We start from the raw sequence: 16,907 nt of genomic DNA, 5'->3' as shown, positions 1-16,907 counted from the left end.
TTGTAAGATAACTGTGTATTCTATTTGCCATCTGTTAGAGGTGGGGCAGTTACCTTCTGTTAATTGGGCAGTTTTCTTTATCTCTTCCACAAACCAGTCCTCCCTCTGGGGAGATACCTTCTGTTAATGGGCCATTGAGTCTCACTGCATGACTGATAAAATGACATCATCCCATTGTGAGATGCTCCGCCCAGGGGGAGGAGCCAAGCATTCCTACCTGGATATAATCTGAGATTTTGGAACACCAGAGCAGTCTTTTCCCACTGGATTCCCAGAGGAGTAGCTGTCTTCTGCACTGGATTCCCAGAGGAAGACCAGGTCCATCTACACCACCATTGGACCTTCAGAGGAAACTTACACCCTTCTACAGGATCACTGCTTCAACAGAACCACACCTGTCAGTCCAGGAGGACTGCATACACCATTTAATTGGACTGCTACCAACACCCTGACCCACAGGGTGTCAGGTCGTATTCTGACTGTCAGTGTTTTGGAGTTTTTTTTGTTTGTACTATTGCATTTGTATTTTTTAGTTTTCCTAGTAAAGAACTGTTATTCCTATTCCCATATCTTTGCCTGAGAGCCTTTTAAATTCAAAATTATAACAATTCGGAGGGAGGGGGTTTACATTTTCCATTTCAGGGGAGGCTCCTACCTTCCTTAAGCAGACATCTGTCTTTTCAAACCAAGACAGGAAACTACATGCCTGTTAGTCTCACTTAGGTGCCTAGTAAAGTTATGGAGAAGATTATTCTGGAAGGTATTGAAAAACACCTGAAAGACAATGCAGTCATCGGTCAGCCAGCACAGCTTTATGAGAGGAAAGTCCTCCTTGTAAAACCTGATTTCCTTTTATGATGAGGTAATCCAGATAGGTGATCAAGGGAAGCCACTTGATGTAATCTTTTTGGAGTTCAGCCCAGCTTTTGATAGTGTCTCCCACAAGATCCTTCTGGACAAAATGTCCAGCCCACAGCTGGATAAACACATCATGCAATGGGTGAACAACTGGCTCATGGGTCGGGCACAAAGGCTTATAGTGAATGGGATGACATCACACTGATGACCTGCATCTAGTGGGGTTCCGCAGGGTTCCATCCTCCTCCCTGTGCTCTTCAACATCTGCATAAATTACTTGGATGCAGGAGGGGAAGGTATACTAAACAAGTTTGTAGATGATACAAAACTGGAGGAGGTCTCGACTCCCTCGAAGCCAGAGAGACCTTGACAAATTAGAGGACTGGGCAATCACCAACCATATGAAGTTCAACAAGGGAAAGTGCCAGATTCTGCACCTGGGATGGGGCAACCCTGGATGTACAGACAGACTGATGAATGAGATGCTGGAAAGCAGTGCCGTGGAAAGGGACCTGGGGGTCCTGGTTGATGGAAAGTTTATCATGAATCAGCTGTATGCCCTGGCAGCCAGGAGAGCCTACCATGTCCTGAGGTGCATTAGGCACAACAGTGCCAGACAGTCAAAGGAGGTGATTGTCCCACTCTGCTCTGCACTGGTGCGGCCTTACCTTAAATACTGTGTGCAGTTTTGAGCACCACAATATAAGAAAGATATTAAGCTATTAGAGAGTGTCCAGAGGAGGGCAGCAAAGATGGTGAAGGGCCTTGAGGGGAAGCTGTGTGAGGAGCAGCTGAGGTCTCTTGGTCTGTTCAGCCAGGATAAGAGGAGACTAAGGAGGAACCTCATTGCAGTCTCCAACTTCCTTGTGAGGGAAAGAGGAGGGGCAGGCACTGATCTCTGTGGTGACCAGTGACAGGACCCAAGGGAAGGGCCTGAAGCTGTGTCAGGGGAGGTTTAGGTTGGATATGAGAAAAAGGTTCCTCACCCAGAGAGTGGTTGGGCCTTAGAAAGAACAGGCTCCCCAAGGAAGTGGTCATACCACCAAGCCTTACAGAGTTCACTAAGTATTTGGACAATACTCTCAGGCACATGGTATGACTCTTGGGGATGGTCCTGTGCAGGGCCAGGAGTTGGACTCGATGATCCTTGTTGGTGCTGTTCAACTCATCATATCCTGTAATTCTGGGAATGCAGCGTCACACAAGTAGGAAAGTTGCATGACCTTTCAAATTAAGAAAGAATGAGAAAAAGTGTTCTGTAGCATAAATTCAGCCTATACTTTGTCAAGAACTCAAAGTGTCTATCTGATTCAATGTGATTGATGGAGAGGGGGTAAAATTGATACATGTTAACAGAAAAAGCAAACACAGTTGTCAGATGATTTTAAAGGAGAAAAATATTTCCCAGCTTGAGTTATCAGAAAGGAGAAGGAAACATTCATGATTCTTAGATTCTCTTTGCTCTGAATATCTTTTTAAAAGAGAATTATTGCATGTAAGTTAAAACTTTTTTAGTTTTTAAATAAAATTAGAAATATTCATAAAACTAAATAATAAAGATTGCTCCTAATGACTCAAGCTATAGTATTAAGCCCTTTATATAATGTAAAAACACGATAGATTTATGAAGACTGTAAGATAAAATTTATACAAATATACAGTTATATACCAAAATTCTCAAATATTTACTAAGCATGATTCATAACTGTGGCAGAAGTCTTAGTTCAGAAATGTAGTGTTTAAAAAATGTAATGCAGCTTAATGCATGCTTTTGTTTGTTTGTTTTTCTTACATGTAGCTCTTTTATCCTGTCCCCCACCTCCCAAGCATTAACCTCTGTGGTCTAGTACATACATGAGAATCTTTATATCCATTAAAATAAACAAGTAACTATATGAGTCAAGCTTTCCCCCCATATACATTTCAGAAGAAAATCTGACCAAAAGTATCCTAAACCCTGCAGAATAAGGATATAAACAGAAATAAAAAGTAAAATGAAAGATTTCTGCATGCCAGAGAACAGCAAAATTATATTAAACATGTTAGAATAAGAAATGCTGGTGTTTTATATATATATTTAAACTTTTGTTTAAAATTATTATTATGTTAACCACAGTTCATTGTGATAAAAATATTAAGAAGACATCTGATCTTGCTTTTAAAATTTCTATTTTTCCATCAAAAATTTACATCAAAACCTTCAAATTTGGCAGTTTTTGCACAAAACATTGTGTAGGTAGCAGTTGGTTCATGGATTCCCAATTTTTTCAATGAAATTTTCTTATTTTTCTGTTGGATAAACACCTCTTTTCTGAAAAGTATATTAGTATATCTGATTTTGCACAGGAAACAGACAGTACTAAGTTTTTTACCTTGTAAATATCACACAGTCATGCTAGCTCCCTACTCTCTGCGTTTCATCTATTTAGAATGCCTGGGATTTAGAAATTTATTTTACCGAAATCTTTGCACCCCTGAATTGATTTAGGGGATGAACAAAGATCTTCAAAACTACTTTATAGAGATACTGTTGGGATGGAATAAATAAAGCAGATTCCCACTATTTTCATTAGTATCCAGTGAAAGGACAAAAAGCAATGGGAACAAATTGAATTGCAGGAAATTCTGCTTAAACATAAGGAAATTCTTGGGTTTTTTTACTCTAGGGCTGGTTGAGCACTGATACAGTTTGCCCAGTAAGTTTGTGGAGTCTCCACCTTTAGAAAAGTTCAAAACCCAACTGTACATGGGCTTGGGCAACCTGTTCTAGCTGACACTGCTTTGTGCTGCAAGTGTGTGTGTGTGGACTAGACAATTGCCAGAGGTGCTTTTCAACTAAATGACATTTTCTCTTTTTCAGTTTGTGCCCATTGCTCATTGTCCTGTTACTGGGCACTGCTGAGAAGAGTCTGGCTTTGTCTTTACTCCCTCCCATCAGGTATTTATACACATTGATAAGATACCTGTGCTGCAGGATTACTGATTTCTATCTCAGCCACACCCACACCTGTGACTGGTATGGCCCATTGACCTAGACCCCAAATTATGGATTTGCTTTCTGTCTTGATCTTGGACCTGTCTTGCCCCTAGGGACCTACCCAATGATCAGTGGACTGTGTCTGACCCTGGTTGTCCTCACCAGACCTGAGTCTGATTTGTGGACTGACTTCCTGGCTGGACCTTGCACGTGTGTCATCACCACAAATTTGTCTGATGATCTGGACTCTCGGTTGAATCTGACTCCCATCTCCAGATCTGCCCTGCTTACTTCACTTGGATACTGCAGGACTAGGCCTAGGCTGGTGAGGTCTCTGCTGTGTATACCATGGTACTCAACTCCCAACTTCCCATTCCTTAAGGAGAAGACAGCCCTTGCTGCTCCCTGACAGGAAGACAGTTTTGAAAGCCTTGCTAAAGTCAATATAGACATAATCCACTGCTCACTCTTCATCCACGGAGCCATTCACCTAATTTTAGAAGACTATTGGGTTGGTCAAGCATGATTTCCCCTTTGTAAATACATGCTGACAACTCCCAATAATCTTCTTGTCCTTCATAGGTAGGCTTTGACTTTCCTAACATCATCCCTGCACAGTCAGACAGTCTATACAGAGTCTATAGACAGACTCTATATTCCTCTTGGGTTCCCTGGCATTGCTTCCACCTCTTGTATACTTTCTTTATATGTTCGAGCTTTGTCAGGAGCTCCTTGTTCATCCATGCAGGCCTCGTTCTACCTTTGCTTGACATCCTGTATGTTGGGATGGACCATTCTTAAACTTCAAGGTGATCCTTGAAAAATAAACCAGCTCTTCTGGACCCCTTTGCCCTGTAGGACTGTCTCCCATAGGATTATTCCAAGCAGAGCCCAGAAGAGGCCCAAGTCTTCTCTGCTCAAGTCCAGGAGTTTGATGCATCAGTTCTTGCCAGGAGGAGGACATCAACACAAAGCTGAACCTAATCACAAGTTCTTCTATAATTTTTTATATGTGCTGAATAAAGACATGAAAATGAACAGCAGGATTTGAAACTCAAAGCTCCTATTACTTTTCCCCCCCATCTTTTGATCAAATAACCCAAAACCACCAAGAAGTGTCTGTTCTGAAGAATTGAATAATATCTTACTTTTTAAATCAATTTTTCAAATTTATGAGTTTTTAGAAATGTCTACTGATATCAGACTCCAGTGATATCAGCTGCTGAACTGACAAACCTTTATTTTTTCCAAGAGAAGTTTAAAAATTTTCATTAGAGATTCAACTTTGCCACATAAATGCAGACAAGTAAGGTTCCAAGAACTAGAAATATGAAAAGGTAGTTTCATATAACACTATACCTCTGTTTCTGCTGCATGGGTTGCTGTCTCATAGCCATATATTGCATGTCCTCTTGTAACCGATTAAGGGGAGAATCTGGTTTGACACGAATCCCATAATAATGGTATTTAGAGTTCCCCCTTCATGAAAGAACAAAAATAACATTGTTTCTTTAGTATATACATCACACATTAACATTTGCCTTGACTGGAAAACAGTACATAAAAGTTAGGCTTGTCTTTCACTCTGGTATAAAACTTATATAACTCCACCAGCTTCTGAAAATCAGTTCACTTAAACTATATTTTCTGGCACTTTACTGTTGGGCTTCATTTAAATAGAATAAGGTAAATAAAAAAATCAACTAAATTACTTATGCAGTCATGGTGAATAAAACAATTCCATAAATGGGGTATGCTTGTGAGTGAGGGTTTGTGAATGTTTCACTAATCAACTTCAGTCCTGGTCAACTGGAAAGAAAGAACAGAATTGGGCTGTCTGTGTTCATGTTTATGAGTGTCTATATGGGTGCTGGTCAAGACATTGCCCTGTGTTAGCTTCTGTGGTTAGCTGTGTTAGTGTCATGTGTGTGTTTGTCTGCATCTTTGGAACACATGTTCAGTCTCACTGCTATCTGGAGCTGCAAATGGAAACAGCAGTAACTGCATTGATTGGACTGAGATGGAAGATATCTGGGTCATAAGAGTACACAGAATCTGGCTATAGCAGACCAGGAGTCCCCTGAGTCCTGAAGTCTGCTGGATTTGGCAACTCCCTTAACAGAAAGGTTTTAAATATTTTTATTTGCTTATTTCCTTGCTTGATTTTAACATATGAGCTTCATGCTCATGATTATTATTGATATTTTTCTGTTAAACTTGAAGATTTTATTAACACAAACCTGGTTCCCAGTCTTCTGGTCCGTAATCCCATGAAGATTGACCGTATGAGTTTTCCAAAGGAGGCAGCATTGACTGGATCTAACTTGTGCTCCTGACAATGACGTAAGTAATGGTTGTAAAGGGTACTTCTGGGGAGACTCACTCCTTCTGCAGTTTCATAGTTGTCTAAAAGCCATTGGAGCTATGTCAAATATGAAAGAGTGAACATATATAAATTCATTATTACTCTACTGAAAACCCCCACTTAATTGTACAACATAGAACTGATATTTTTTAGACCACTCAAGGCCTGTTTAATACAGTGACTGCTATTTGAGCAAATATAATCTCTTTAAATCTCTTTCAATGCTAGATATGCCATGATGCCTTAGTTATGGAATTTTTTTTTTTAGGTTTACAAGGAAATAACAAGACTCATGGTACCTGTGAGCTCAGATATCTCCACTTCTAAAAATATTTCAGATTCAGTACCATACATTAACATTTTATGAAGTTATTTGTGCTTTCGAGAAAAATTGCTAGAACTCCAAAGAAATAAAATAACCAATGTAATTTATACTTATTGCATTTAAAAAAAACCCCTAATAGAACTAAGTTAATACATTTTTAATTCTGGAATGATATACTATTTCTCTTCACATGGAATTAAAAAAAATACAAATAAAAAACCCCAGTACTACATTTAACTGAATAGGGTTTATTGTCTTTCAAATACAAAGAAGAAACGATCAAATATAAGGTAAAAAGCAATCTAGATTATATGAAAAATAACTTGTATAGCTATAAAGCATCATGGGCTCAATCCCTTTCTGTTGTAGCCTGTTTGCTTCTAAGAGGAACAAAATCAACTTTTTTTTTCCTGTGTAATCTATTGCAGAATTTTGGTGAGTAATTTTGGAAGCATTTAGGCAAACAGTTTCTAATACATGACTGTACCTCTGTATATAACAAATAGTAACTAACATAGCTTCACAGAATATTCTGAGTTGGAAGGGACCCACAAGGATCAAGTTCAACTCTTAAGTAAATGGCCCATACAGGGATTGAACCCACAACCTTGCTGTAATTGGCACCATGCTCTAACCAACTGAGCTAATCTCAGGGTCATGCACACTAAACTCAAGTAAAATAGTCATTTACCAGTATAAGAAAACAAAAAAATAAAAAGGAAATATTTTTATAGTTTTTATTTATCAGCAGTCCTGACTAATGGGGGAGGTTCTACTTGACTAGAAGTTAGAAAACCTATAAGGAGGGCCAGAAGGAGGATCCAGGGAACTACAGGCCTGTCAGTCTGACTTCAGTGCCAGGGAACATTATGGAGCAGATCATCCTGAGTGCCATCTCATGGTACGTACAGGACACCCAGGGGATCAGGCCCAGTCAGAACTGGTTTAGGAAAGGCAAGTCTTGCTTGACTAACTTGGTCTCCTTCTATGACAAGGTGACACACTCAGTGGATGAAGGAAAGGCTGTGGATGTTGTCTACTTGAACCTTAGTAAGGCCTTTGACGGTGTCTCCCAGTGCATTCTCCTGAAGAAGCTGGCTGCTTATGGCTTGGACAGGCATACTGTTTGCTAGGTAAAAATATGGATGGATGGATGGATGGATGGATGGATGGATGGATGGGCAGGCCAAAAGAGTGGTGGTGAATGGAATTGCATCCATTTGGTGGCTTGGTGCTTCCCAGGGCTCAGTATTGGGGTCAGTTCTGATTAATATCTTTATCAATGATCTGGACAAGGGGATGGAGTGCACCCTCAGTAAGTTTGCAGATGACACCAAGTTGGGTGGGAGTGTTAATCTGCTGGAGGGTAGGAAGGCTCTGCAGAGCTTGCATGAGGCTAAACAAGGTGAAGTGCATGGTCCTGTACTTGGGTCACAACAACCCCATGCAGCACTACAGGCTTGGGTAAGAGTGTCTCGAAAACTGCTGGTCAAAAAAGGATCTGTGTGTGCTGGTTGACAGCTGACTGAACAAGCCAGTGTGTGCTCACTTGGCCAAAAAGGCTGATGGCATCCTGGCTTGTATCAGCAATAATTTGGCCAGCAGGGCTAGGGGAGTGATTGTGACCGTGTTTACAGGGGTCTTAGGATGAGGGAAGAGACGAGGATTTGACTCCATGTTCCAGAAGGCTTATTATTTTATGATATATATTATATTAAAACTATACTAAAAGAATAGAAGAAAATATTTCATCAGAAGGCTAGCTAAGAATAGGAAAAGAAAGAATGATAACAAAGGCTTGTGGCTTGGACTCTCTGTCCGAGCCAGCTGGGCTGTGATTGGCCATTAATTAGAAACAACCAACATGGGCCAATCAAAGATCCACCTGTTGCATTCCACAGCAGCAGATAACCATTGTTTACATTTTGTTCCTGAGGCCTCTCAGCTTCTCAGGAGGAAAAATCCTAAGGAAAGGATTTTTCATAAAAGATGTCTGTGACAAGTGATTGCCCCCCTGTACTCAGCAACTGTGAGGCCAAACCTCTAATCCTGTGTTCAGTTTTGGGCCACTCATTACAAGAAAGACACTGAGGAGCTAGAGTGTGTCTGAAGAAGAGCAATGAAGCTGGTGAAGGGTCTGGAGCACAAGTCCTATGAGGAGCAGCTGTAGAAACTAGGGTTGTTTAGCATGGAGAAAAGGAGGCTCAGAGGGGACCTTATCACTCTTTCTACAACTACCTGAAAGGAGCTTGTAGTGATGTAGGTGTCAGCCTCTTCTCATAAGTAACAAGCAGTAGGACAAAAGTAAATGGAAATACAGGAAAAATTTCTTCAATGAAAGGATTGTCAAGCATTGGAACAGGCTGCCCAATGAAGTGGTTGAGTCACAACCCTGGACGTGTTTAAAAGACATGTAGCTCTGGCATTTAGGAACATGGCTTAGTGGTGGACTTGGCAGTGTTATCAGTTGGACTCGATGATCTTAGAGGTCTTTTCCAACCTAAATGATCCTATGATTCTATATGTAACTTATGGGATTTCAGATTTTTGAGGATACAATAATTTTATTTAGCTTAACCCTTCTTTCTGCCATGGTTTCATATCCTTGGAATTTCCCTTTAATTTCCACTTGAATTTCCAAATTTTGTTTTTGTCTTGTATTTACTAATTAGTTAAGAAAGTAATTATGCCAAAATGAATTAGAATGAAAATCCAAATTTTCCAGGTTCACAAATCTTACAAAAAGTCTGGACTTAGTTTGAGCATCCAATAAATCCCCAAACTATGGATTTGGGTTTGGCATTTGGAACAAAGTTTTATTCCAATATGCTGGACCCTCACACGATTGTTTAATTCATTTCACTTTAGACCACCAAAGTAATTAATATGACCAAGATATGTGTTTAAAGTACAGTAAAATAGATAATTATGTGACATTGAATATGCTACTCTGCAGGGCTACTTACTAATAGATCACTGAACTAATTCTGTTCTAGTAATGTTCCATATAACTTGTCATTTACAGAACAAGAATATCAATATTTTAGTGCCCATTACTCTTGAAATAATTTTCCACTCTGACCCTTCTTTATTGCAGAACTATTAGTAAAAATTAGATTATAATGAATATATTGGACATACAGTCCTGTTTAAGTCAGTTGTGAGCAATTTACTGAACATAATACATGAAAAATGAAAAAAAATTAGGAAAACATTTACTCAAGACCTTCCAAAGAACATCTTCATGTTTACTTTCTTATAGAAAACATTACCAGAACTATCATGCTTAGGTTTCTAAACAAGAGCTCTGTGTAAAGATGTAGGAGAAGCATGATCTAGCTGTTTGCAAAATGGATGTAGATAATGTTGCACTTTAAATAAACATTAAAAAGTGCAGTTCATCATCCTTTTATCAACTTTTAGGTATAAATGCAGTCCTAACATTCACAATGTTTTATCAACTTGAAACAAAGCCTAGGAAAAATATTTTAAACTTTTACCTTTAAATGAGTGTATTATCAAAACCATTTCACTGTATCTTAATTATAGCCTTCAAACTTATCATTTAAGCTATACCAATTAGTTTATGGAATATGAGCAATTTGTTTTATCTCACAAAGAAAAAAATTACTGACAAAACCCCCAAATTATTTCCAATTTAACTTCTAAATATAGTATTAAATTTTTTTCTAGATTAATTATAATTTATTAGGATTCATTTCAGTGCATTTTACTAATGATCTATATTTGACAGATATTCTTTCAACCACAGCTTGGCATTAGCCAACAATGGGAAAGCAAAACCCAAGATAAGTACAAAGTAAGGATATTTGCTCCAGGGTGAAAATATTTCAATAAAAAAAGGTTGACATGATTATTTGGCAGGTTACAGCCTTCAAAGAAGAATGTCAATAGCTGAATGCCATGTAAAAAAGTAAATAATCTGCAGACATGAAAACATTATTTCAAACAGCCTTAAATACATTTTTGTATTTATAGAAATCTAATTCTAAAATTGAAATGTTTACACTTTGGCTTGTTGATTTATAATATTAACAACATTAGAATGGTATGAAATGGTTTATGCAGAATGGGTAAATTGACTACAACTTCAATGGAACTCCAGTATTTAAAAATCATTAGATTAAAAATTAGTCAACTCAATCACATACAGAAAGAAATCAGGAAAGAAAATAAAATAAAGTAATTTTTTTTAAAACCATTAAAATAAACAGATATTGTAGCAGCATGGGGTTTAGATAGTGGTTGCTGCTACCTATATTCCCCAGTAAGCATCTCCTGTGGAAAAGCCGCTTGGGTAAGCATTCAGGCAAAGCAGTCAAGTACACACACACCACAACAAGCTCAGCGAAGAGAGGCAGAAGGGCCTTTTATATGGCCAGTTCCAGTGAGGTTTATTTCAGCACACCAAAGGGAAACCAGAGACAAAAAATGAGCCATGTGCTATGCACAAGGTTTAAGTAGGGGAGGGCATGGGGGCGGTACAATGGGCAGGGCAAAGGTGATTGGCTTTTAGGGAAGATGGGGCCAGCCACCAGGGATGCCACAACCAATGAGGAAACAGGGAAAGGAGAAACCAGGGGAAATTGGGACATATGGGGAAAGGAACTGGGATGGATCACTGTTAAGCAAGAGTCCATGAGGAAGACCTTTCTGTCTGCCCAGGTGGGGAAAGACTCTATGGTAAGTCTCTCCAAGGGAGGGCTCTGAGGATTTCCCTGAGGGGGAAGGAATCAGATGATTCCACAAGGTATTAATTAAGGCAACAAAATGCCAGCTTAAGGAAGAAGATAGGACTAAAACCATATTTACTGTCCTTATTTGAGTTGCAACTCAATAAAAGTTTCTAAGAAAGGGAAAATATCCAGTATTTAATCTGGGCTTCATTAATTTCTTCCAAAATGACTGAGACTAGGAAAGAACATTTATTACACCAAGACACCTGGAGGTCTTTTTTTCCCACAGAATCCACAATAGATCCTCTATTTGTCTTTCAGTAGTTTTGAAAATACCTCAGAATATTTAAGAAACATCAGAATAAGACTACCATAACAGACAGATGCAAATCTCCTTATTGGAAACATATTTTCATAAAATCAAAGAATAGTTTGGGTTGGAAGGGACCTTTAAAGGTTGTCAAGTTCAATTCCCCTTCAGTGATTAGGGACATTTTCAACTGGATCAGGTTGCACAGAGGCCCATCCAACCTGACCATGAACACTTCCAGGGATGGGGCAGCCATAACTTCTCTGTGCAACCTGATTGTTTCAATGTCTCACCATCCTCATTGTAAAGAACTTCCTTCCTTATGTTCAGTTTAAATCTATTCTCTTCTAGTTTAAAACCATTGCTCTTTTTGCTGTCACTACAGGCCCTGGTAAAAAGTCTCTCTCCATCTTTCTCATAAGCCCCCTTCAAGTACAGAAAGGCTGCAATAAGGTCTCCATGGAGCCTTCTCCAGGCTGAAAAACCTCAACTCTCTCTGCCTTTCTTCATAGGAGAGGTGTTCCAGCCCTCTGATCATTTTAGTGGCCCTACTTAGACCCACTCTATCCCACTATCTAAGCTGTTGATGAAGTTATTAAATGGCAATGGTCCTAGTACAGTCCCTTGAGGGATACAGCTCATTACTGATCCTTGTTTGGACATTGAGCTGTTTGCTGTAATGCTTTGGATGCAGCCATCCAGCCAGTTTCTTATCCATCTAAGAGTCTACACATCAAACCTATCTCTCTCAAATTTAGCAGCAGAAATGGTGTAGGGGGCGATATTGAAGGCCTTGCAGATGTCTAGATAGGTGACATCCATATCTCTCCCTTTGTCCACCAAATCAGTTGCTCCATTGTGCAAAGCCACTAGATTAGTTAGGCATTATTTGTCCTTGCATGTTTCTAGGTTGTCTTAACATGATCTAAATCTCTTTCTTCACACTTTACAGAATTCAATTTCCTTTACCAAATTTTAGCATTTTCTAAGAAAACTAAATTCTCTTCCAAGAAATTGTACTGGCTGTCTTTTTCTACCATGATGATAAGCTTTTACAAAATATTTTTGGTATTCATCTCCATATTACCACATTCTTGGGGGGGAAATGTCAACAAATTAAAATAAGTGTATAGACTACCCAATATACTCATACATTCATATTACAATCAATATTTTCTGTGGTAAAGAAATACAAGAATCTGAAAAAATATGTAGGTTTATGTTTGTTAGTAAGGCTGAGAAGCAAAAAGGATGCAGTATGTATAGCAATTTAGCAGCAATTAAAAATACAAAACTATTTATACTAGCTAAAGAAAAACCATTTTGTTTACACAACATTTCAAGAAAGACTAGCACTATTTAAAAACAAACTGAAAATTAAATTTTGAGCCTTACTCCTTTACCTAAAAGTTATATTTAATGGCTTTGCTACTATATTTGCAACCATCTTCTTATGCGAACATCTTCACCCTTTTATTATGGAAAATTGCTAACTACAGGATTTGTAAAGACAGAACAAAGCAAAAGGCAGAAGAAGCAAACATATTAGACACTAACAGATTGTTTTAATTTTTAAATCTCATGAGATGGATCTACAGAATTGTTATACTAAACTTATTCAGAATAATAGAAATATTTGAAAAGAAATCTAAAGTATATTTTTATCCAAACTGTGTGCAATACTTCTTTCCCCCTTTACCTGCTCTTGAATTATTATATCAAGTACACAAATTATTGAAAATTATTTTTGAATGTCAAACACAGACTACCTAAGGTTTATTTGGTTATTATTTTTACATTTACATTGGGACCTGCAAAATAGACAAATCTGTTAAGTTGCGTTAACACAATACAGAACCTAGAAAAGAAATGCACTCTACCAGTGTGTCATGACACTTTGCCTGACAAAATATAGTGACATAAGATGTAGATTACAAGCAACTAAAATGGAAAGATTACAAGTAAATATAGCAATAAATTAAAACAAACATTTAGAGGCAGGCTAAGCATGCAGAACAAGATAGAGATTAGCTTTCATGAAAGAAGAGACAACTTACATGGCTGTTGAGAAGAGAGCTTCTGTGAGTAGAAAGACCATCAGATTTTTGAAGTGTCTCAATCGCCATCTCAATCTGATAATAGATGTCATTAGAAAATGACTCAAGACAGTATAAAAGACTAATCAGAAAAATTCTGATAGGTTCCCTTAAGTTTTACAGAAATATCTAGTTGGGTCAGAGCTAAGGGATATTTTCTACTTTAAGGCCTCATCCTTAAGTCCTCATGAAGGCAAACCTCCTAGTGATGTCAGAGTGGCATTTTGCTTGCATATATACTGCAGGATCCCACTTTCAAAGTCCAATTTACCTTCCTTCCTACTCATGAAATAAGAGAAGTAGATTTACTAGTAAGCTACATTGCAAACAGTAAAAATTACTGAACAATCAGTGTTTTGAATAGAAAAAAACCCCAGAATAAAATCCTTAGAAATGAAAAAAACCCAGAATAAAATCCTTAGAAATGCCTGTGTTTCTTCCTCTAAGTATTTGAGAAAGAGCTGTGCACACTTTGAGTGTGAATAAGAAGCAAAATTTCTGCTCTCTGCAACCATAGAGTAAAATCTCAGTCATTCAGTGGGTTTTCTGCCATTAGCTTCATTGTACAGGATATCACCCCCTACAGCCTGTTAGAGCATTCTTTGAATATCCAGAGCTCTCAAAGTAAACAAAAATTGGAGGCTTACACAGACAGCAAGATCCATCCTTAAAAGAAAATAAAAAATCAGATGGGTTCAAAATAATACTTTTAATGGAAAAAGTATTATAAACCACTAATTATACAGTAGCATTACTCCTAATACAAATGAGTAAAGACAACCATAACCATTCCTATTCTTCCCTTCCATATTAATGCCTCTTATTAATTCAATGACAACAATAAAAATAAAATTACAATCTAACTGTAGTTTAGATGCAGAGCTAAAATAGCAAAAACATTGAAAGTCATTGAGACAATGGGATGTACAGTAAAAGAAGGCACATAATGACCCACATTAAATGGAAAAGACAGAAAAGCAATGGAACAGTATCTGTACATTTAAAACCACTTATATCTATTGTTGACAGTTTTAAAATAAATCTTCCCTACACTTCTTTAATTATTACACTATTATCCAAAGAGTTTATACTGGTAAATTGCATTATTGAGTTCACTCAATATACAGCACAAAACTGAAAAATATTTTAGATTATATTTCACTTAGTGCATAAATAAAATGTGGTTTCCCCTTTTTATAAACGAATCAAATAGTATTCTTACTGTCGGAACTCTCAATGAAAAAGGAAGTCTTTCTTACAACTATTTACTATTAGAAATATGTCTTGATAAAAGCATACTAGATCTGATGAGTATGCAAGAAATATTGCAAAAATAATGTTTGAACGCAGATTTTTTTTCTTGCATCAGTAGTAAATACTATTAAGTCAAACTATTCAATCAGACAGAAAAGGTCAAATTTAAAAGGATGCTGTATATTAAAAATTAGAAGTTTAAGATTTCATCATACTAAGATCAGCTCACTATATAGTGCAACCATAGACTCTCCCATTTTAACATGATATTATAACATCATGCAAAATTTAAATTATAATTCTGAATCTCACTCCACTCTGACAATACCTTTTCTACAGCAGTACTACAGGGCTGAAGTCCTGCCTCCTGCTGCTCGTTCCACCTATTACACTACTCTCTCACTTCACTGAGACAAGTTTTTGTGACCTGTTCAAAGAACCAATTTTTTAAAATCATAAATTATGAAGATATATATATATATATATATATATTCATAGAATCATAGAATGGTTTAGGTTGGAAGGGACCTTAAGAATCATCCAGTTCCAACCCCTCCACCATGAGCAGGGACACATTCCATTAGACAAGGTTGCTGAGACCCCCATCCAACCTGGCCTTGAATGCTTCCAGGGATGGAATAGCCACAACTTCTCTGGGAAACCTGTGCCAGGGCCTCACCACTCTCACAGTAAAGAATTCTTCCTAATATCTAATCTAAACCTACTCTCAGTCTGAAGTCATTCCCCCTTATCCTGTCACTACATGCTCTTGTAAAATGTCCTTCTCAGGCTTTCCTGTTGGCTCCCTTCAGGTACTAGAAGGCCACAATAAGATCTCCCCGAAGCCTTCTCTTCTCCAGGCTGAACAACCCCCACCTCTCTCAGCCTTTCTTCAGAGGAGAGGTCCTTCAGCCCTCAGATCAATCTTGGTGGCCTCAAGGGCGGGTCTCACCAGAGTGAAGTAAAGGGGCAGAATCAACTCCCTTACCCTGCTGACCATGCTGCTTCTGTTGAACCCCAGGGTACCATCGGCTTTCTGGGCTGCAAGCACACATTGCGAGCTGAGCTCATGTCCAGTCTCTCATCCACCAGCACCTCCAAGTCCTTCTCAGCAGGGCTGTTCTCGATTAGTTCATTCCCCTGACCAGCACCTTGCACTTGGCCTTGTTAAAACTTAAGAGGTTCTCATGGGCCCAGAATTTAAGCTTGTCCAGGTCCATCTGGATGGCATCCCATCTTTCAGGTGTGTCAACTGCACCACTCATCTTGGTGTTGCCAGCATACCCATGGCCACAGATCCATAGATTTTAAAGCCAGAGATCTTAATGATTACTATGATCAGCTTGTCTTATTTTTTTTAATAATGTAGGTCAAGAAGTGTTCATTGCCTCTAAAATTCACCCTTAATTCACCTTTCATTAATCTCATGAAGTATTACTGAACTAGAGCAGGTCTTCCAGAAAGACTTTTGATCTATATTTGAAATTATAAGTATTTTTCCTATTCTAGAGTAACTTGTTCCAAAAGTAATTGTAATATATAATGTAAAATAATTCATGCTTAAGGGGAAATGTATAACATAAAATTTGTAAAATGAATTTAACATCCAATGAGCCTCTGACCAAAAACAACCTGGAGACAGATTACTACACTGGAATTCCGAAACTCCTGGTGGCAGCAGGAGAACAATGCCTCATTAACTAATAAAACAACTTGGCGGGCACAGAGATGGGTTTCCTCCAGAACCATCAGGGAACACCCAAGGACGATCAGCACTTGATAGATATCATCAATCAAGATAACCGAAGTCATGGAGAAACATACATCTGAATACACGACTTCCCCTGACATGATCAGCGCCCACCCGCCACTACCCAGGAAACAGCAATTGTCCAACCCTGCACAGTGAAAGAAAACTTCATACATATGCAGGGTTACAAAAGAAATCGGGGCACCTCTGCCTCAGGCATAAAAAACTGTATAAAACAGCCCCACTGGAGACGGCATGGGTGAACAGAGGGATAT

The 16,907-nt window shown here is 38.3% G+C and overlaps 1 protein-coding gene across 1 annotated transcript in view; it reads right to left on the bottom strand.

Annotated features, from left to right (window-relative positions):
* Positions 1 to 16,907, bottom strand: part of LOC139598922 (transcription factor RFX3-like) — a 141,385-nt gene that overhangs the window by 61,112 nt on the left and 63,366 nt on the right. Inside the window, exons 4-6 of the mRNA XM_071445857.1 lie at positions 13,590 to 13,664; positions 6,076 to 6,257; positions 5,195 to 5,314 (exon numbers count right to left, since the gene is read on the bottom strand). Of these exons, the coding sequence (XP_071301958.1) occupies positions 5,195 to 5,314; positions 6,076 to 6,257; positions 13,590 to 13,664 (377 nt within the window). The remainder of the gene's footprint in view (positions 1 to 5,194; positions 5,315 to 6,075; positions 6,258 to 13,589; positions 13,665 to 16,907) is intronic.

This window comes from Agelaius tricolor, unplaced genomic scaffold (genome assembly GCF_023055355.1).
Source record: "Agelaius tricolor isolate 1412-34295 unplaced genomic scaffold, bAgeTri1.0.p SCAF_21, whole genome shotgun sequence".
NCBI classification, from domain to species: domain Eukaryota; kingdom Metazoa; phylum Chordata; class Aves; order Passeriformes; family Icteridae; genus Agelaius; species Agelaius tricolor.
This window is presented reverse-complemented; position numbering and strand designations above follow the sequence as displayed.